Source organism: Eptesicus fuscus, chromosome 11 (genome assembly GCF_027574615.1).
Source record: "Eptesicus fuscus isolate TK198812 chromosome 11, DD_ASM_mEF_20220401, whole genome shotgun sequence".
NCBI classification, from domain to species: domain Eukaryota; kingdom Metazoa; phylum Chordata; class Mammalia; order Chiroptera; family Vespertilionidae; genus Eptesicus; species Eptesicus fuscus.
The window spans coordinates 58,313,458-58,334,569 of NC_072483.1; the positions used below are offsets into that span (position 1 = coordinate 58,313,458).

General features: G+C 58.4%; 2 protein-coding genes across 13 annotated transcripts in view; both read right to left on the bottom strand.

Moving 5' to 3' along the window:
• The window catches only part of CAPN10 (calpain 10), a 13,033-nt gene extending 10,245 nt beyond the window's left edge, over window positions 1-2,788 (bottom strand). For 2 of the 10 annotated variants that reach the window (XR_008557385.1, XR_008557386.1), the window contains exon 1: window positions 2,131-2,788. Coding sequence is in view for 8 of the 10 variants with exons in the window: in XM_054722745.1 (XP_054578720.1) it covers window positions 2,131-2,256 (126 nt within the window). In the remaining 2 variants the exon portion in view is untranslated. The remainder of the gene's footprint in view (window positions 1-2,130) is intronic. The other 8 variants (XM_054722745.1, XM_054722748.1, XM_054722749.1 and 5 more) reach the window with 8 other exon arrangements.
• Window positions 2,789-10,993: 8,205 nt separating this feature from the next.
• On the bottom strand, window positions 10,994-20,164 carry RNPEPL1 (arginyl aminopeptidase like 1). Of its 3 annotated transcripts, XM_008138461.3 has the most exons (11): window positions 19,510-20,161; window positions 16,647-16,787; window positions 15,951-16,102; window positions 15,352-15,468; window positions 14,936-15,171; window positions 14,551-14,664; window positions 14,076-14,188; window positions 13,876-13,984; window positions 12,732-12,962; window positions 12,516-12,658; window positions 10,994-12,007 (listed from the first exon to the last, which is right to left on the bottom strand). In XM_008138461.3, the coding sequence occupies exons 1-11, from the start codon at window positions 20,041-20,043 to the stop codon at window positions 11,720-11,722; spliced, it is 2,178 nt and encodes a 725-aa protein (XP_008136683.2). In that variant the 5' UTR covers window positions 20,044-20,161; the 3' UTR covers window positions 10,994-11,719. The 3 variants fall into 3 exon arrangements, with proteins under 3 accessions (XP_008136683.2, XP_054579143.1, XP_054579142.1); XM_054723168.1 differs by lacking the exon at window positions 12,732-12,962 and having other exon boundaries at window positions 19,510-20,164; XM_054723167.1 differs by lacking the exon at window positions 16,647-16,787 and having other exon boundaries at window positions 19,510-20,160.
• Window positions 20,165-21,112: the final 948 nt, after the last annotated feature.

Below are 21,112 nucleotides of genomic sequence, written 5' to 3' on the forward strand. Positions count from 1 at the left end.
TCGGGCAAAATCCCTCCAGCATAAGGCACAAGCAGAATCTCCGTCTTCTCTACGACACTGCCCCTCAGCACTATTTCCCTTCTAGGTTTCTCTTCACTGACAAACTTCTGAAAAGAGCTGCCATCACTACTTGTCCCCCTCCCCCGCCCCTGCAGGCCCCTCTAGCTTCATACCCCCAAACCTTCTTTACCAGTGTCACCTCCATGTTGTCAAATGCAACAGACATCAGTGTCCTGTTGGATTCCACAGCATCAGAACAGTGTGTGTGTGCTTTGTGTGTGTGTGAGAGAGAAGGGAGGGTGGTGGTGGAGTGCTGTCCCTTAACCCCAGCAGCTCTCTGGTGGTTTCCATGATTCCATGTACTCTGGGTGTCCTTTCACCTCACTGCCTGCTGCTTCTCAAGTGTACCTGTCCCGGCACTTGCTGACCCCAATGGGAAATGTTAAAGCTCCTCCAGGCTCAGTTCCGAGTCCGAGTCCTCCTCTATCTGACACTCTCTTCCAGGCCCTGGCCCGTAAGCCACCAGTTACAGTCCAATTCCCAGATCGAGCCTCTACCCGGATGGTCCTGAACTCCCAACTCACATCCACCTGCCCACTGACAGCACCAATTACATGTGAGAGCAAAACCAATCCTAGATTTCCACCCCCCCCCCCCCCCCCATTTTCCCCTAGTACCGTGGTCGGCAAACTGCGGCTCATGAGCCATATGCGGCTCTTTGGCCCCTTGAGTGTGGCTCTTCCACAAAATACCACGGCCTGGGCGAGTCTATTTTGAAGAAGTGGCGTTAGAAGAAGTTAAAGTTTAAAAAATTTGGCTCTCAAAAGAAATTTCAATCGTTGTACTGTTGATATTTGGCTGTGTTGACTAATGAGTTTGCCGACCACTGCCCTAGTACATCAAATGGGACCACCATCCACCCAGGTGCTCAGGCTCCAAATCTAGAAGTCATTATCTTCACCCTCTACTTCTAATCGGCCACTAAGACCCATCTAAGTGCTAACATCTGTCACACTAATCTAAGCCCCTTCGTCCTTCTCAGGACCACTGCAATGGCATTCCTGCCCTGACCATCCACTTCCCACAGGCAGTAAGAGTGAGCTTCTTCAAACACATACCCAGCTAAATCACTCCCCTACAAAAAAAACCTCTAATGGCCTCCCATCACAACTAAGATCCATTTTTACCCAAATCCCACTCGTGTGGCCTCTAAAGCTCTTCATGCCGTGGCTCCTCCCAGGCCAAACAGGCCCTCGCGGGGCAGCACCAGAAAGGCGCCTCAATCACCAGAGCCCAGAAGTTCTGGCAGCCACGTACACCCTGGGGGAGGCAGGCTTGTTGTTCCAGGGCAGTGTTATTCAGCAGACAATTTCTACAGATGTCAACATAACACTAGGCCAAAGCATCCCTTTAAGTTACCACCTTAAGATGTTTACATCTGGCCGAAACCGGTTTGGCTCAGTGGATAGAGCCCCGGCCTGCGGACTCAAGGGTCCCGGGTTCCATTCCGGTCAGGGGCATGTACCTTGGTTGCGGGCACATCCCCGGTGGGGGATGTGCAAGAGGCAGCTGATCGATGTTTCTAACTCTCTATCCCTCTCTCTTCCTCTCTGTAAAAAATCAATAAAATATATTTTAAAAAAAAGATGTTTACATCTGAAAATGCAGGTGCACTAAGTCCAAAAGAGAAATCTGCAGAGCAGAGTGGCTTTGCTTCATAGGCTCATCCTGGCCCTTCCATGAGAGCACGAGAAGATCAGCAGACACACAAGCAAACTAGAAGCGAACTCTGGTGAGACGCCCTTCAGAGCAGGAGCAGGGAGGTGGGGCTGGGTTTGTGTCTGTGGACACGCCCCTCTCGCTGTGCCTCAATCCCCTTCGGAACGGAACTGCGCTCTCACAGGTGGGGACCCAGAGCTCGGGGCTTAGCACACCCTTAATCAGCTTCAGAGGGAGCTACCATGTGGGGTAGGGAGCCTGGGAACCTACTCCTGAGGACAGCAGGCAGACCCTGCGGGCCACCGCGCGCCCAGACCGGGCTGACCCCGGCCACCGAGCCGGCCTCCGCGCTCGCACCCCGGCAGGGAACACCGTGCAGAGACCTTAACCAAGACCCTGCCAGCCGCTCACCTGAGGCCGCCTCCACGTGATGTCCCCCCGGAACTGGGCCAGCGGCGTGGAGAAACTGGAGAAGAGCGAGGAGTCCGAGGCAGGGAAGGCGGGGTCCCGGAAGAGCTCCCTGGCGGGCGCGCGCATCTTGGGCGCCCCGGGCTCCCATATGCAGCCCACCCCCCAGCGCCGAGCGGGGCCCAGGGGGAGCGCAGCCCCGCGAGGGGCCTAGTCGGCTGCCGGTCCCGGGATGGCCGACGCCCCCCAATGCTCCGCCAGGCTCTCCCCCCGGGTCAGAGCCGCTGCACGGACTCCACCGCCGCTCGGTGGCCCCAGCCCCCGAGGGCGTGGCTTCCGACCTCGCCTCTCGCGACGCGCGACGTCGCCCCGGCGGCACTTCTCCTTCCGGGCCGAAGGTGCCCGGAACTGTTCCTGCCGAGGTTCACCCTCTGCGAGGCTGGCGGGAGTCTTGTCCTTGGGCCTGTGCGGGTCGGGCCAGGGCGTCGGAACCGCTTGGACTCACGGGCTATGAGGGCTGAAGGGAGCGGAGAAGCCGCCTCGGCCGAGGTCGCGCCGTGGACCACCGGTCCCAGCATGCAGCGCTGCCTCCCAGAACGCGCCTCTCCTTCCGGCGTGCGGCGGCGGATCCGCCTTTGTGGGCGGATCCAATGGGAGACCCGCTGGGGCGGGCAGGTAGTGAGCGGTCGGACGTGTCTGCCGGTGTTGTAGCTGTGTCCTGGGTTCGTGGGAATAAGACGGCCCAGGGGAGGGTCTCCCTAGGCCTGGGAGGCTGCCTCAAGGCGGCTTGGCATCAGAAGCTGGGTCCTGAGCGGGGCAGGGCCGGCGCTGGAGCATCCTCCTGGTCCCCAGGTGGCCGGCTTCTGGTCCTGGTGGGCTGGGCGTGCGGTTACAACTCACGGCCGCTCAGTGCTGCAGAGAGGTGAAGACAGTGATTGCGGGACCTGCTCAAGGACTCACTTTTGCTGCAGGAACCAGCGTGTCGCCATCCCCGTTCCCTGGAAGGAAGACGGCCAGCCAGAGGCTTACACTCTACCTGCCCCTCCGAACTACTTCACTCTGCCTTCACAGAGGGTCGGGCAGGGGTTAAGAGGGCCTTCCAGTGAGGTCCCTATTGGTGGATGAAAAACAACCTGATCCAGAAGCCCCTGCCCCTGACCTTTGCTTGCTTGGAGCCCCAGGTTCTGTGACAGCTGCAGCTCCTCCCGCTGAGAGACTGGGCAGGGCCTGGTCCAGTCGCAGCTGCTAGTGATAGCGTGGCATTGTGTTACCTTGACCCCACTAGGCCTCAGCCCCTTGGTTTGCGGGCCTAGGGTACTCATCTCTGCTGGGGTTCTACAAAAGGGGTGACCACAGTGCCCAACACCCCTCTGGATGCTAGGGCTTACTTCATAACCATTTAGGACCCCCATGGTGCTCTCACAGAAGATGATTCTCACCCCACGGCAAGCTGGAGGCTGTCCTGTAGCTGAGAGAAATCAGGCAAGGCCTGGGCTCTACTTCATCTGGGGGCATGGGTCCTATGAAAACAGCCTTGTCTTCTCTTCCCCAACCCGAATCCACTTGTGTGTCCCCCCACCCACCCACCCCCACTCCCCGGGTTGTCACCTTTCTGGAGACTCTGTGTTCCATGGTTTTGCTCACACCCCTTATTCTGCCTGGATGACTGCCCCTATCATTTTTCAAGGGATGTTCCCTGACTTCCTTGCCAGAAGGGGTCTCTCCTCTGAATCCCACAACTCTTCTCCATTTGTTCAGTGGGCAAAAAACAGGCATTATTACCTGTACACTGCATTCTCATGGGGATACAGAGACTAGAAATGTATCATGCCTGCAAATCCCCCCAAGTTAGGTGCTGGTGGGGAGGGGAGCGCTGATTAGCTGGTGGAGAGCAAGGGATGGTATACTGTGTCGAGGGCATAGCCCTGGCTTGGCCAACTGCCACATTCCACTGGGATCCACTGCACAGCCACTCCTCACCAGCAAGAGCTCTGGTATTGGTTCTATGTAGTTGTTGGCACTTGGGGCATTTGGAACTGTCCCCAGCTCCAGAGTGAGGAGTTTCAGAAAGGGGCATGTACCCAGCTCTGGGCAATGGGGCACAGGAAGCAGTCTACAGAAGGCAGGAGGGTGGATTTCTCCAGCCAGCCTGTGGGAATGTTCACCAGCTGGTGACCACAGGGGGACAAACCAGAGAACAAAGGCCAATGTGCTGAGAATCTAGAGCAGACAGAAAGAGCCTTGGTCTCTGATGACGTCTCTGAGCTCTACAACTGGTCGATCCTAAAATTGCCCTTCATTAATTATTTACTGTGTATCAAATTACCCCAAAATTTAATGGGTTAGGACTGTGGGTGTGACTCGAGTGGTCTGGCTCAGGGTCTTGGGGAATTGCAGTGAAAATGTTGGCCAGGACTGAAGTGAGCTGGAGGATTCCACTTGCAGGCTCACTCAGAGGAGGCCTCAGTTCTTGTCACGTGGACCTCCAGGAAGCTACTCACGTCAGGACAGCTGGTCTCTCCCAGAGCAGGTGATCCAAGGGACAGGAAAGGCAGAAGCCACACTGTTATGACCCACCTATGATGTCACACTCCTTTCTACAACATTCCATTCATTAGAAGTGAGTCACCAGTCCAGCCCACACCCAAGGGGAGGATGTCAAGGTCCACATTTTCAGGGAGGAGCATCAGAAAATTTGTAGATGTATTTTTAGACCACTGTGTCCCCAAGGAGTGAGATGAGAGTGGCATGTGCAGGGGATGGATGGCAGACAGTTTGAGAGCCTGTGGAGGTGCTGAGGGTGTGGCAGTCCAGAGCTCTGACATGGTCCAGAGGTGGAACCATCAGGGCTTTGAGTGACTGGAGGCAGGTAGCACTGGCTTTAGGCACCATCAGTTTAGGAAGTTCACGAGACTTAGAAAAAGGACAGTTTTTGTTTAAGAAAAGGCCTTGATGCAGACTTGGGTGAGAGACATTCTTGGTTACACTGACAGGTCTGAATTGCAGGGCACTTTCAGGCCCAAAAAACAGTGCAGGCCCCATGCCCCAACTCCCAGCAGCCACCGAACAGGTCCATTGTCCTGGGCCTGCAGGCAGGGGGGCGCCTGCCCTCTGAGCAAGGCCTTCTCTCTGGGATTCTCATGAAGGGCCAAGACAGGTGGGAAGCAGGCTCTGGCTTCAACATGGAGCTCCCCATCTCAGCAAGGCCCTGGGCCTGCAGGACCAGCTGCTAGCCCACATCCTGGAGCTAACTCTGCCCTCTGAGCCCTGAGAGATGGAGGGTGGATTTCCTGATTGATCAAATGTCTACCCCAGCGGGTCCAGGAGGTGTCTAGAGCAGCTGCTGGGGAGCCTGGAATGCTCTGAAATCACCCGAGCAAGAATCACTGGAAATCTGGTCCTGCTGGTCAGGTGTCCAGATCACTGTCTGAGCCTCTGTCTCCTCATCTACAAACTGTGGTACAGAAGGTCCACAGCGGTTATGAGGATTAAGTGAGAAATGATGCAAAGTGTTTGCTGGTCCTGGGCTGTGGGGGATGGTCAGTGAAGGTCCTGGTCCTGGGCTGTGGGAGTGAGGGCCACACATCAGGATGTCTCAGCTGGGGTAGGGAGAGGAATTGGGGTCCTGGAAGCTTGGATCTGTCGCCTTCCCCTGCCTTCAGAAATCTTGCATGTAGGACTGGAACAGGGACCATCTCAGTCTTAAGAGCAACCTTGGGCGGTTCTGCAGAAGTGAGGGCTCCACCCCTGAGAGCTCAAAGGGTCAAACTCATTTGAAACAATGAGACAGTGAGTTTGTATGATCCTCACACATCCCACAGGTCCTATTCTACAAACGGAGCTACAAAGGGAGGAGAGGGCAGCTTAGCTCAATAGGACGCCAGCATTCCCAAACCAGGCAGACCTTGTTCACTTTGCTCATTGCTGTGGGAGAAGTGGATTCTGTTGGGGTCATGTTTTAGATTAAGTTTCAGGTTTTTTTTTTTTTTTTAAAAAACCATTATAAAAATAATATGGAAGCACTTAGTCTGTTGAGATCTCACTTCCAGGTGTATCCTCTTGATTCAAATAGATTTTTATAAAGATTTTAAAAATACATGCTCCTGATAGGATTCCCCCACACACACACTATTGCTCCCAATGGTCACATGTTAAGTTATATTATGAACACAATGCAGGTAATCCCCACAGTTGACTCCCATCCTTGAAGTGAGCACATGTCAGGTGTAGGCTGCCCCGTGCATCATGGATGTTGCCGCAGTCACTGCAGACTGGAATCTTTTCCCCTCCACTTACCCATTTATTTTTTGAACCAAGAGGCTTGTCTGGGGTGGGTGGTAGTGATCTCTTTAGCACCCTGCCCCAATCCCATTAAAGCCCCTCCGAGGTGCTGTGCTGGGCTGGGGTGCTATGGACAGCCTGCCCAACCCCACATTTAGCAATCACTTCCTTCCTCTGAGGCTTCAGTTCTCCCTGTGTGTGGCCAGGTGACTATTTAGAGATGTCAACCAATGGTCCTTGGTGCCAGTTTCATGTTGACAAGAACCCCTAGTTTGGAGTGCAGTGAAGAAGGGAACTTTGTTCAGTGCAAGATAGCTCAATGTGCATGGCTATGAAGACAGCATGATTGTGAGGTAGCCTTGGGGTCAGGACCCTCTCTGGCTAACCAGCTGTGCCGTGCTCCTTGTGGGTCTGCTCTGCTCTGGTGAGAAATCTCTAGTGTTTCAGGGGGAAATTCAACCTTCAGTGGAAATTAAAAGTTCCCTCTGTGGCCCTGGCCAATGTGGCTCAGTTGGTTGGTGTCAGCAACTGAAAGGTTGCTGGTTCGATTCCGGGTGAGGGCACATGCACGGTTGTGGGCTGGGTCTCTGGGTGGGGAGCACGCAGGTTGGCAATTGATGCTCTGCTCTCACATCTACATTTCTGTTTCTCCTCCCTTTCTCTCTTAAAAAAAAAAAAAGTGACCTCTCTGAGCCATAGGGGAGCTGGCTTATACCAACACAAGTCCCCACCCCTGGTCCCCGAGTGTTCTATCCTCATGTATATGTGGACTCCACAAATTTTTGTGATTCAATTGGCCCAAAAGGCACTATCCTGATTGATCAAAATGGAGCTGCTCTGATTGGTCAGTATAGAAGCTGATGGGGATATTGCTGTGCAGTTCTGATTGGATTGGGAAAGCCTCAGTCCTGTTGGTTGAAATATGATTCCAGGAACTCCTCTATTAGGGCTGGCTCAGATGGCAAACATGATGCAGGCAAACAGTTCAGTGCAAACGCAGGTAGTTGAGTGCAGGCTGCTCCTTGAAGTGCAGTTTTCATGTTGAGGCCTCAGTTTAGAAATGGCCGCTAGGCTTGTTTTTTTTTGTTTTTTGTTTGTTTGTTTGTGTGTTTTTTGTTTTTTTTTTTAATTTGAGCCCAGTCAGTGACAAGGAGCCCTTCTTAATAGGCATCTTCTTTCTCAGGGTCCACAGAGAGAAAGTAGGACAATAGCCTTAAGAGCTAACATCAGATTCTTCTAAATAAAGGAAAGCTGTGTCAGGAAAACACCTTGATGGGTATGTGAGTTGCCCAGGGCATGGCTGCTACAGGTGTCTCAGCCTGGATGTGGAGGTGTAAGAGGGTAGGGGAGGCAGTCAGTGGCTAAGGAAATGAGGCTGGGGTCCGGGTGGGTGAGGGCCAACAGAGAGTCACCTGGGTGTGGAATAAGGACATGCTGAGACTAAGGATGCCTTGATCTTTCTGAACGTTTTCGTGTGGCTTTTTCTGTCTCCCTTTGACTCTCAGATCTTCAGTAAACCCTCTGACAACTGCCTGTATACTTTCCCCTTTCAAAGCCCCCTTGCTAACTCTAGCATTTGTCTTGCTATTCCAGCCCATGCATCCAGTCTTCGTTGTGACCATTTACTGACTTTTCGTTTTTAATAATAGCCCCTTAAAACATTTCAAGGTCTCTGGCAGGTTCTTTTACACTCCCTTCGTCTCACCAGTGCCTTTCCCTGTCCCATGGCTTATTTCCAGCCCCCTCGTGTGGCTGAGATTTTAACGCCCTGGATTGTAAAGTCCTCTTCTGATTCCTCGGCTGGCTGGCTGCTCCGCTGGTTTGGTGTGTTGAGTGGCTCTCCTTCTCATACTTCACCGATTCTCCCATGTGAGCCGCATCTTTAGGTCGGAAGTTCCCAGAAGTTCTGCCCAAGGCGTCTGGCCTAGAACAGGGGGACTTACACTAGTAAGAGTTGGGGATGGTGGTGGGAGAGAAGCACCCCAGGGATGAGCCTGGACTGCACAAGACATGGCCTGGGACCCAGAAAACCTTATCTGGACCCTCGGACCCAGAGAGGCTGTGGGCAGCGCAGGCTCTACATGCAAATTGCATCTCCCTCACCCTTCCTCAGGCTTCAACTCTCCATCCTGCCTCGTAGAAGTCCTCTTGTCTAGGTCCTACCTTCCTGGGCCCCAGCAGATCTGGTGTTCACACACACTCCCCTCTTCCAGCTCCATCGACACCACCCTCCTACGGCCTCAGTACTCCATTCTCTGTCCCGCAATGTATGTTGCATGAGGCCAGTGTGAACAGAAGGGGTGCACGGTCCCGTGTCCATCAGTGTGAGCCCCTTGTTTATCTGTGGTAAGGTGCCTGGAATGTTCGAGATGTACTGTCATCCCTCAGCATGGCTCCCTGAGGACCCAGTGCCAGGAAGCCCCCACCCCATTGCTGGCCTGAAGTGAACAAAGAGCACAAGGAGAAATAAACCTGGTAGGTTGAAATCTTGGTATTTCAGAGTTGTCTGTTGCTGGAGTGTACTTTAGCCTACGTGGTATAGAAAGCACCCCCTTGCCCTAACCGGTTTGGCTCAGTGGATAGAGCGTTAGCCTGCGGACTGAAGGGTCCCAGGTTCTATTCCAGTCAAGGGCATGTACCTTGGTTGCGGGCACATCCCCAGTAGGGGGTGTGCAGGAGGCAGCTGATTGATGTTTCTTCTCTCTCATCGATGTTTCTAATTCTCTATCCCTCTCCCTTCCTCTCTGTAAAAAATCAATAAAGTATATTTAAAAATATATATATTAAAAAAAAGCACCCCCTTGGCGAGGGTGCTACTCTAACAACACCCAGAATGTGTGCTGCCGGCTTGGGGGCTGGCTGGGGCCCATCACTGAAAGCAGGAATGTTGCAGCCAAGGAACATGTGGGAAAACAGCTGTGAATGCTCACGAGACCGATGACGTCCTAAATAATTTGGTCTAGTGAAGAGGTTGGGAAACAGCACGTGCTGATCACAGGCTGCGTTGAGAAGATACTACTAAGAAAATATGGTCGGAAAAGTATTCTAGGTTTGCAAGCTGGGAGGAAAGGGATTGAGAAAAGCTAGGGATGCAGGGACACCTGGGCTAAGAGCACCCTGCTGGACACAGAGGGCAGATCAAGGTCCAGACATCAAGGATATGGGTGTGGTCACTTCTGTTATGACAGCTAGAGCTGCTTCTGAGCTTTCCAAAGTCCTTACAGGCTGGCAGGGTGGAGCCCCTCTCAGCAGTGACCAACCAGGAGGGCTGCGGGCCCATGGAACTGGAACCAAGCACGTGTTGAGGCCACCGCTTTGTGACAGCTGAACTGCCAAAGAAACTCAGAGCCAGGACTGAAAGTCTGAAACTCGAGACTTGCACACAGCCTTGGCAGGGAAGAGGCTGAGAAGCAGCGCAACCCCCTAGGAGGGCTTCTTGGCCAGTGCCATGTTCAGGAGGCCAAGAAGACAGGATGAGGATAGACCCCTGAGGCTGGAGACAAGGCCCCAGAGCTGCCCATTCCCAGGACAGGGTCCCTTGCAGCACCTGCCTGGCAGGGCAGGGGCTGCTAGGCACCTTCTGTGTCCTCCTTCCCAGGATGGTGTTGCAGTGGCCTGTTCCCTGTTCCCTGTAGGGAGGGTGAATGTCCTTGGGTTGAGTGAAGCTCCAGCAGGCCCTGGTGCAAGGCTGGCGCACGGACCCCATTCCTGGAGACTACCCAAGACTCTGGGTATGGGCTTGTGCCATGACTGGGCGGGGAGGGGTGGGGGGAGGCACCTCCTGGGGAGGGGAGGTCTGAAGTGCAGGGAAAAGTCAACGGGATATTTGGTGACCTGGGGGCTGGTTGTGGTGACACCAGGGTTGCTGGCCTGCCATTCTGGTCCCACCATGTCCTAGCTCCTTGTGAAAAGGGGAGCTCTGGGCCTGGGTCTGGCCAGTGGGCTGGGTGACATGTCACTTTGGACCAGAGCATGTAATCCTGGCATGAGACCCGTAACCAGACAGCATAGCTGCTCTGTTGGCCATAGCCCAGTCGCCACCCTGTAAACCCAGTGGCTGCATCATGGCACAGCCCACAGCTCAGCCGTTCTTTTCGTGATGGCCTGAGTGGGAATCCCCAACCTTAGTCCCTCTTCTAAGCCCCCCCTGTACCACAGCCTCTTCAGGACCTACTCTAGTGGCTGCCACAACCCTGCCCCACCCTGTCTCGCTCCTCTGAGATGAAACACCCCACCACTCCTCTCTTCCTTTTACTCCTTTGGGGTGGGGAACCACTGCTGAGAAAGGCCCAAAAGGTGGTGACAAGTGGCCTACCTTTGCTTTGGTGTCTGAGGGTCCAATGGGGGGCCCCAGAGGCCTGGCCTAGGAGCCGAGAAGGCTGGTCCTTAGAGCCCAGAGGCTGCCGGGCAGTCAGATGGCCGGGAGTGGCTGGTGCAGAGGAAGCCCCTCAGCCCCATCTAGAATCCTCCTGCCGCTGGCTAGGGGCCTGTGTGTCTGAGGATGGGCTTCGACCAGCTCCTGACCTCACCCCAGAGCACTCAGGCACATGCAAAGGACAAAGGTTGGGATGCACAAGCTGGGAGGTCATTTTCAGAGTGGAGGTTTAATGGGATATCACGGTGACCCTGTCACAGCAGTCTTCTGGGTGGCCCAGCTCTGAGCTTGGGGTCCCCAGGCCTCTCCCAGCATGGTGGGCCTAAAAAGAGCACCAGCACCACCTGCTACCTTCCCTTCGGGCACAGCTGCACCAGCCCAGTAGCCCCAAGATAGACATCCTGTCCCACATCCCCTGGGGCCCGGGACCCCATGTTCCCTGAGGGGCTAAGGCCTTCCAGGGGCCCGTCCCCAGGGATGTCCATTCTCTCCTCGGTGTCCCCTGCCCTCACACTGAGGGCGTGTCTGCATCCTCGACCCTCTGCCAGGGGCCAACCGAGGCTGCTCACCCCAGGTTCGGGGTGCAGGGCTCTGCGGGAGGCATGCTGTGGGGACAGCGCAGCTCAGGCCTCCCAGCAGACATAAGGCACAGTGTGGTGGTCGCTATGGGACGGTGGGGCCGTCACCCCAGGGGCAGAGTCCGGCAGTCAGTGTTGAGACAGAAGGACGTGGCGTGTGCTGGCTGCTCTGGGGCCTGCAGTGCAAGAGAGCTGGGGGGCCATGTCCACGGGCCTCGGCTGGCCATGAGGAAGTCCCTGGGAGAAGCCACAGGAGGGGCATGTGTGGACCCAGGCAGAGCTCGTGGCCAGAGCCGATGTGCAGTCATGGCAGGCCTGGGCCACAGAAGGCACAATTGTGGTGTCTGGGAGGTCTGGGCTAGGCAGACACGTTGACGTCCCTGAGAGCGATGGCGCTGCTGGGGGCCTCGTCCCCGAGCAGCAGGGCAGGCGTGTCCACGTCCCCCTCGGCTTCTGCTCCAGTACCACCCTGCTCTGCACCGGGCTCTGCGCTGGGGCCCAGGCCCTGGGTCAGGATCTGCTGGATGGTCCTGCGCAGGTTGGGGTGCAGCCGGCCCTGTGTCTGGTAGAAGACTTCCAGCGCAAAGGACTTGAGGGCACCAGTGCAGAGGTCCTCATACAGCGGGATGGTGTACATGCGGGACATCTGGGCGGGGGACATGGGTCACACTGGCTGCTCTCCTGCCCCTCTGCCAGCCCACCTGCCCTGGGCCCAGACTCTCAGTGCCAAAGGGAGGCCCCTGTTAGCCTCTCACCCCCACTACAGGCCTTCTGCAGAGGGAGCTTGGGCTGGGGGCAATGATGGGACAGGGCAGAGAGGCCCCTGTAAGCCTGGAACCGTTAGGGCTCTGAGAAGCTCAGATGCCCCTGGTGCCTAGGCTAGGAGCCCAAATGCCCATAGGCCAGGACCAAGTGGGCCTAGACCTCCAGACTGCTCCCAGCTTGTCCCCTCCAGACACGGCCTCCCAAGAACTGGGGGGGGGGGGGGGGAAAGGGGTCTGGACTCTTCCCATGTGGTACCCACCCCACTGCCACCCCAGATGCCAAGTCTTCCACACCCCGTTCTCTGGGATGCCCAGCCTGAGCAGCCAGACCGGAGGGTCAGGTGAGGTGGTGGGGGTGGGAGAGGCAGGGCCCCATGCAGGTGACCACACCTGGCTCTCCAGGAAGCGCCGGACCCGGTGGAGGTCAGGGTAGTAGTCGTTTCGGACTACGATCTGCAGCCAGCGGATGCGGATCTCAGCGTTCATGGAGTCCAGCAGGGAGGAGTAGCACTTGGACAGGCTCATCACCACCTCTGCGGGGCCAAGGGCAGGTCAAGGTTGGCAGGCACACCCCTCCCCAGCCACCCCAGCAGCTCCAGGACCCACCCTGGGGCAGCGGGGACCCATCCAGCAGCCTGTCCAGGAAGAGTGCCGTCTGGAAGGTCCTCCACTTGGAGATGTCGATGGCGCTGGCTGAGGCAGCTGCCTGCTCCAGGGGCTCCGCGGTCCATAGCCGGAAGAGGGCCTCCACGGGCCGGGTTAGGCTGGATCCCTGAGACAGGTCAGGCTCGGCCAGCGGTGGCCCCGTGGCATTGAGCCAGCGCTCAAACTCCAGCCCTGCAGGGAGGTGTGATCCTGGGGTCCCCACTGGGCTGGGAGGGGCCATCCAAGGCCTGCCCAGGAGTCCCCAATCCCTAAGCATGATTATTCCAGGGCCCAGAAGCCCCCAAGGCAGGGACAGTGTGGGGAGGCTGGGGTCAGCACTAGCACCTGCCACTTCAAACCACCAGATTGGCTTCTGTCTAGGGGGCACAGGGAGACCAGAAGGCTCCAGTTGATGAGTAAGGGACTCCAGTCCCCCTGCTTCTCCTGGGTACAAGACAATGGGGCACTTAAAACCCAACCTTAGCACTGAGGGGCAGTGGTCTGTGTACCATGCTGATAAAGCGACATTCCTTATTTAAAGCCCTGGTACTGGCAGCTGTGGGGGCAGGCTCTGCCCACCCCCACCTCTAAAAACCCTTGGTACACTTAACAAACCTTCCAAAACAGGTTCACCCCACCCAGAATGCCCATCCACACCTCACTGCCCTCCAGCAAATCTTGGCCTCTCCTATACCTCAGACCCCTCCTTTAATCTCTAAGCTCTCATACCCCCAGGGATACCCTCATGGGTGTCAAGCAGGCCAGTGGGCTTCAGTGAGCTCTGAGGCAAACCTCCCTCCACCCTGCCAACCAAGGCCCTTTGCACACACTGTTTTCATGGCCCCCTTCTGAGACTGCCTAAATAGGTCGGTTTGGCCCAAGTGCCACCTCTTCCTGGAAGCCCCCTGGGCTCCACCAGGCTGGGAAGCACACCCTCCTCTCTGTTTCCATGGCCTCCCAGCCTGAGGCTCACACTGTCCAGGGAGGGTGTCTGAAGGAAGGATGGATGAACCTGTGGGACTTTCTCCAGGCAGAAGTGGCATCCTGTGCAGGTGAGGTCCCCAACCCCCCTCACACCAGCATTCCCCTAGTGGGCTGGCCTCACCTGCCCGGCAGTCTACACTCTGCTCCTTCAGCTCCGGGAAGAAGCTCAGAAAGGAGTCCAGAAGATCCTGGGCCACCACACTGGTAAACTTGTACTTCTCCACGTAGGCCTGTGAGGTTGGGACAGAGCTCAGCAGGCCTGGGGACTGGGCGGGGACAGGGGCAGGAGGGACAGGACCTGTCCAGGATGGGGTTACTCACTCGAAGGAAGTCGTCAAAGCGCTGGGGGTCCCCACAAAGCTGGGACAGGTAGTAGACAAAGCAGTAGCCCTTCTCGTAGGTGAACAGGTTCATGAGGTGGCTGGGGTTCACCCCTGAAACAACACTGGTGCTAGGTCATGCCCCCCTTCTATGTTCCGGGGAACAGGCAGGGGCGGTCAGGTGAGTGGAGCAAGAAGGGCCAAGGGCCACTGTTCCACAGGAGTCAGATGCCTTGGTAGGGGGAGGGCCCACCTTAGTAGGGAGAGGGCCCACCCACCACAGTGACAAGTGCTCAGAGCCATGAGAGGCGGCGATAGGCTGAGGGAGCCTCGGGAGGCGTTCTTGGGGCTGGGTCACCTGGCTTGGCATTTGCAGGGACTCAGCCATAGTGGGAATAGAGCAAGCAGAGGGCGGGAGAGAAGGCTGTGGGGTGACATCTGCAGAGCCTGGAGTAGGGCCTGGAGGGAGTGGGTACCTGGCTCCAGCTTGACTTGCAGCTTGCTGACTGGGCTGTCCTCTCCGAGGAGTTTCATCTGCCTGTGCAGGGCATCCAGGCGGAAGGCCGTCTCCAGACAGGTGAAAGCAGCACCTGGATGGTCACAGAGGCAGGGGAGGCGGGAGGCCAGGGGGCAGGCCTGAGCACAGAGCAGGTGCGTGGGTGTCCCTGCCCTGAGCCTTGTGGAGCTGACCCAAGGCCACCTCCCTGGACACACCACAGCAGGGGCCTGCACCCTGGAGGCTGGGCTGGCTGTCAGCTCCTCTGCAGTGCCTGGGACAGCCCTGGTGGTGCCAGCCAGTGCAAGTCCAGAGCAGAGCCCTCACCTCCCGTCCCCTGCCCCTGGGCTGGCCGCAGGCAGTACCATAGGTCTCGGTGGTGATGCGGCGCTGGGCATAGGTGGCCAGGCCTTCGCTCAGCCACATCTCTTCCCAGGTGGCATTGGTAACGGCATTGCCAAACCAGCTGTGGGCCACCTCGTGGATGACATCGATGACCAGGAACTCGTCACACTCCAGGATGGAGGAGATGACAAAGGTGAGGCAGGGGTTCTCCATGGCCACGATGGGGAAGGAAGGGGGAAGGAAGACGATGTCGTACCTGCCCCGGGAGGGAGGGTAAGCCAGTGACCGTGAGAGGGTTGGGGACCTGGGGGGTGAGTATCACTTCCTTCCCAGAAGGCCAGACAAGGGGCCCCCCAGTTGTTCCTGGGTAGGATGTGGATTTGCCCTCTGACCCCTCTTGTGGCCTGCCAGGGCTCCCAGGTGCTCCAGGACATACCTGCCCCACATATACGGCCCATACAGCCGCTCGGCCGCACTCAGCCACTGCTCCACCACGCCTGACAGCTTGCTGGTGGCCATGGACAGGAGACACGGTTCGGCCCACACACGGCTCCTATCACAGCAGGGAGAGCATGGGCTGAGGCTCACTCTGCCCTGCTCACCTCACCAGCCCCTCCCTCTGCTTTTGGGCTCAAGTACCACCCATGCCTTGTCCAACCTGACTGAAGGCCAGCCCGCTCCTACCCACCCTCACCCCTTGCCTCACTGGAAAGCCACTAGCAGGCCCTCTTATGGTAGGGGCCAAGCCAAACGTGGAGGGGCTGCTTGGTTCCTTTTATCTCTAAGTAGAAGGAACCTGCGTGGGCTTGAGAAGGATGCCCGGTGGTCAGGGGCCAGGCTGCCAGGTCTGGGGGTATGTGGGGTGAGAGGAGCCTGGCAGGAATGGCCCCAGGCCATGGCAACGAGGCAGGGCTGGTCTCCACAGTGTGGGGTCTGACGCAGGCCGCACACCCAGCCTGTGGTGGTTCCTCCCCAAGGCCAGGGAGCCAGGTGACAGCAGCAGCTGCTGCAGGAAGCAAGACTCAAAGACTCTACCTGGGCCCAATGTCTGCCGGCTGCAGGTCCCCGGCCACCAGGGCCACGAGGTAGGCGGGAACAGGGTGCTCCATGTGGAAGTGGTAGACGCCCTCCTCCTCCACGTAGGTGCTCTTTGTGGCGCTCATCAACACCTGCACCCCCGAGGGGGCCTGCACATGGGACGCCCCACCCATCAGGGCACCTACAACTCAGATCAGGCACCCCAAGTCCCCAATAGAAAATCCTACAACCCAGGTCGGAAAAACCCATATTCATGTAGGAACCCCACATTCCCTCAACAGAGCACACCACAACTGAGGTTAGGGAGCCTAGTGTACTTATGAGGAACCCCATGCCCTCTGTCAGGGTACCCACAAACTGGGTCAGAGAGCCCCAAACCTGTCAGGGAGCCCATCACCCCATCAGAGAACCCCCATGCTAAGCTCCTTGTCTGCAAACCTCTTGACCCCCTGGGTAGGGGCTGCCACCCGCAGGCCCAGGAGCCCTGTCCCCTACCATGGGACCTGCAATTCCATCTGAGACTCCTTCTCAGGGTTCTTTGCTCATTCCAGGACCAGGACCCCAATCATCAAATAGCCCTCTCCCTGCAGAGCAACCCTCCCACCACCCCCCAGTGAGGAGGGTGGGGTCCTTCTAGGAAGATGATCCCGCTGGGCCTGGGTGGAGTGAGAGGCCAGGTGGGTAGGTGTTGACCTTGACTACGGCTGAGTAGGTACACTTGACAGCGGGTGTGTCAAAGCAGGGGAAGAAGGAACGGTTGCAGACAGAGTGGCCTTGGGTGAAGACGAAGGGCTTGGCACTGCCGTAGGTCAGCTCAGGGTCCAGCCACCAGATCTGCAGACAGGCGGCAGGCAGGGCATCAGTAGATGCCCTCCCCACCACAGTGGGCCCAAACCTGCTGTCCTGCTCGGGCTTCTAGGCCCAGAGCCTCTGGAGGAAGGACACAGGGGGCCAACAGCCACTCCAGTCATTACCAGGCAGGGAGACATGCATCCAGAAGCCAGCCTGTGCCCCTCGTTCCAGCCTCCAAAGGGAAACCAAGGCACAGTCAGAACACCTGAGTCCAAGTTCTCACAGGCTGGCTGGCAACAAATCTGGTCTCGGCCCGGAAAGGGAGTCAGCACATAGAAACAGCTTCCTGATGCTTCCCACACGAGCGAGCACCACAAGCTTGGGGTCGCCCCTGGGAATGGGATCAGCCTCGCCAGGAGGGAACCCCCACAGGAAGATAAGCTCCAGACCAGGGGACAGTGGGCAGTAAGCTGAGGCCAGGAACTCAGAGAGGACAGGCAGGACAGAAGTGGCCATGGGGAGGGCCGATGGGGCCCGTGCCTGGAGCACTATGGACAGATCCCACAGCAGCCTGGGAGAGGCTGTCTTCCCTGCAGACCCCTGCCAATGTTCTTCAAATCTCCCTTTAGCTGTGTCTCTGTCCCTTCACCACAGATAGCCCGCAGCAGTAACCTGCTGATCCCCATGGCTGCCCCATTGGTTACGGAGTCCAGTCTTGAGAGCCTGTTAAAACATGCAGACTCCTGGGCCCCGCCCCAGAAGATTCCCGGCTGGGACCCAGGAATTTGCATTAAGGAGTGCCTTCCAGTGGAACATACTGCAGGCAGCCCTCTGTCCACCCTGGAGACAGGCTCCATTAGTCCCCCAAACTCCCTTCAACCCTACCACCACAGCCTCTCATGGACCCCTCCCCGCCCCTCCCCTGTAGCCCTCCTCGGGCTCTACCCAGCTCAGACCTCCTGTCCCCACTGCCCACATCCACCTCTCAGCCCAGTGGGCACTGCTCACTCCTCAGCCTCAGAGACCAATGGGTTCCAGAGTCCTCCCTAGAAGTCAGGGGTTGGGGCAGACACCCAGGCAGGCAGGACCCTGTCCCAGAGAGGGCCACAAACTCCTAGGGTGCACAGGGCCAGGGAGCAGAGGTGTAGGTGCTGATGGGCTGGAGAAGGAGCAGGCCCAAGGGCTCCAGACACCACAGGACAGGAAGAGAGTCACTCTTGCTGGTGGGTGGGTGGGGTTCAGGAATGGGGTACAAGAACCATGGGCCCCAGAGTCTGCAGCACCCCAAACTGCCTCCCAGGGAGCTGCATCTTAACTTGGCATAAGGACAGGCTTAGGGATTCAGGCCCTGAGCCCTGGGGCATTCACACATGATGATGGGAATTGAGGACAGACATAAAAACTCTGTCCTCCACAAGTAGACCAGTTCATGGGCCAGGTCCCTTGTGCTCCAGCCCACAGCCCCAGAGGTGCACAGACTGTGGGGACCATGCTGGCCCTCCTATCTGAGCGCTCACCCAAGGGCCCCACAGCAAGCCATAGAAAGCCCAGGGACAAAAGCCACCCTTGCTGGCCTGGCTCCATCCCTACTGGGCTGTTGAGGGCCCTGATTCCACTACTCAGCTGGCCACGGTCTTGGGTGAACCAGGCACACGGGCTCCAAGTTCACATAACAAGGTCAGAGAGGAGCACATCCCTCTAGTTCTCACTGCTGTGCTGGGGGGCATATCTGTCTGAGCCCCAGACTACCCCAGCAGGCAGCAGGGGCCATCCTAGCCCACCAGTGGCCAGCACACTCGAGAGAGCTCAGGGAAGGAGGGGAGGTGGCAGGGCCTACTAAGTGCTCCTGGGAATCATGCAGGAAGCCCAAAGTTATGTGTCTGGTCCAGGACCTTTCTGTCCAGATGTCACCTTGGTGGCTACTGGCCTAATGCCTGAACACCACCTGTTCATCATCCTGTCCCTTTCTATGCCATGGGCAGTAACAGACGGAACATCCTGGGGCCTTCCAGAGCTGTGTGCATGTTGTGTGTATGTGTGTGTGTGTGTGTGTGTGTGTGTGGAGGGGGGTGGTGTCACATGTGTGCTGTCTACATGGGAGCCCAGGGCCATCTAGCTTTTCTGGCAGAGCCTCTGGGGCAGTGGGAGCTCTGTGCCCATGTTCTGCAGAGCTTACATGTGTCTGTTGGGGGCATAGGGCCACTCCACCACAGCATCCTGCCAGGAGGCCCAAAGCATTAGAGCCAATCTGGCCCTCAGCCCCCTGCTCCACCAGGTCTGCCCCTCATGCCACCTCCAGAAAACAGACCTGGTGTCCACAAGTCCTCAGATGGCCCAGGTCACTGGGAGGCCCTTCCACATCTGACACCCCTGGTCCACCCCTCAGTGCTAGGCTCCAGCAGATTCATGGCTTGGCAAATGCTGCCCTGTCTCTAGGCAGGGCCTGTCCCTACACAAATGAAAGGAGAGGCCTCCCTTGGTGGCATGCTGTTACTGGGCCAGCACTTGGGCTCTCACTCTGTCCAAACCTCCTAAGGACTCTCCAGGCACCAGCTGGGAATCAGTGAGGGCACCTATACAGGATTCCAAGACCAGGTTGGGGAGTGCCAGATGAGAGGCCAGTGCCCCTCTTGGGCCAGTCTGTTCCTGCCTCCCTGCAGGTGCCCCAGCCTCACATCCAGTAACCTGGCAGAGGGGGAAGAGGCTGCCTGGAGACGACCCCACGACCAGCCCTCCGCCCCGGGCCCACCCGGCCGGGACTCACAGCAGGGGCGTCGGTCGAGGTGTAGCGGAGGATGACCTGGAAGGGCTGGTGCGCCTCCAGCTCAGGCGGCAGCGTGACGGTGAGCGAGGAACCATAGTCGGTGAATGGGTCCACCCTGAAGGCCAGCGGGCAACAGGAGGGCTCGGCTCCCGGCCCCTCGGGGAAGGCGGGCAGCGGGGGCGGGGGCGCGGACCCGGGTCCGGGGGTGGCGAAAGCAAAGGCGCAGGACGGCTCGGCGGCGGTGGCGGCATTGGGGGCGCGGCGGAAGGCGGCCGAGTGCAGGCGCAGGGCCGGGTGCGTGTCGAGCACGAGCGCGCGGGGCGCGGGCCGCAGCGCGCACAGCTCGAGCACCAGGCATCCGGCCAGCTCGCGCGCCTCGGGCCGCAGCTCCAGGCCCAGCTGCAGGTGGCGGAGGCGGAAGAGCTGCGCGCTGGAGGCCGAGGCCACGTCCAGGGCGGGCGGCGGCTCCGGCGGCGGGCGGGCGGGTGCGGCCTCGGCGCCGGGCGCCTTGCGGCAGCAGCACTGCGCCGCCATGCCGCCACCCTAAGTGAAATCCATGGGCGGCTCCGCGCCGGGCCGCGGGGAGCCGGCGAAGGGTGCCGGGCGGCAGCAGCGGCGGCAGCCGGGCGCAGGCACAACAGGAAGTCGCGCCGGGAGCCGCCCGGCCCGGCCCCGCGCCGTGCGCCGCCCCGCTCTGGCTCCGCTTGGCCGCCGCCGGGGGCGCTGTGCGCGGGGGACCCGGTAGCCGGGGACGCTGCGAGCGGGGTACCCGGTGGCCGGGCGCTCTGTGTGTGTAGTGGGGAGAACGGCGAGCGGGAGGCGCTGTTCACGGGTGTCCTGGGCGCTTTGCGCCGTGCACAGGTGGCCCCGGGCGCTGTGCGCCGGGGGTACTGGGAGCTCGGTGCTGTGCGCGGAGCTGAGGAGCTGTGCTCGGGGCCGGACGGGGAGTGGGGCTCTGTGCGCAGATGGCCTGGCACAGTGCACGGGGTTGGGGATGGGGTAGTGAGCCGGAGCTGGGGCCCAGGGGTATTGTGCTCGGAGGACCGGAGTGCACTGGGGCCAGGGTGTGACAGGAGGCGAAGTGGCCTCCCCGCCCTGTGGGCTTCCACGTCCAGGAGACCACAGGAGGCGCACTCCCGCAGGGACGCTGCGGGCCAGGTTCCCGGGGCTGTGGCTGCTGAGACACCTGGAGCAGGGCTGCCTCCGTGAGGCCGAGAAGTGCAGCGTCTGGAACTCAATGTTATTCTATTGGGGGCAGAGGGAGTGATTCTTAAATTCCCCCAACTAACTGGTGAGACCAGTGGCCCTATTCTGGGCCATGCAGGGTGAGGCGAAGCTCAGGGGCCTTAAAACTGTACTGCCAGTTCAGGTGGCCACTAGCTATGAAGGTTCAGCGCCTCAGTTGCGCCAGCTGTTCCCAGGTCTCCCTGTGTTTGGAGTGCAGTGTGTGGCTAGTGGCAGCCACACTGGACAGAGAGGGTATTCCATCGTGGAAGAAAGTTCTGTTGGACAGTGCTCCCTAACAGCCTGCAGAGCCCTGTAGGCCAGATTGTTTAGGGGGTGAGTGCTGGGGCAGTAACCAGAACTGGCCTGCCTGCTCCCA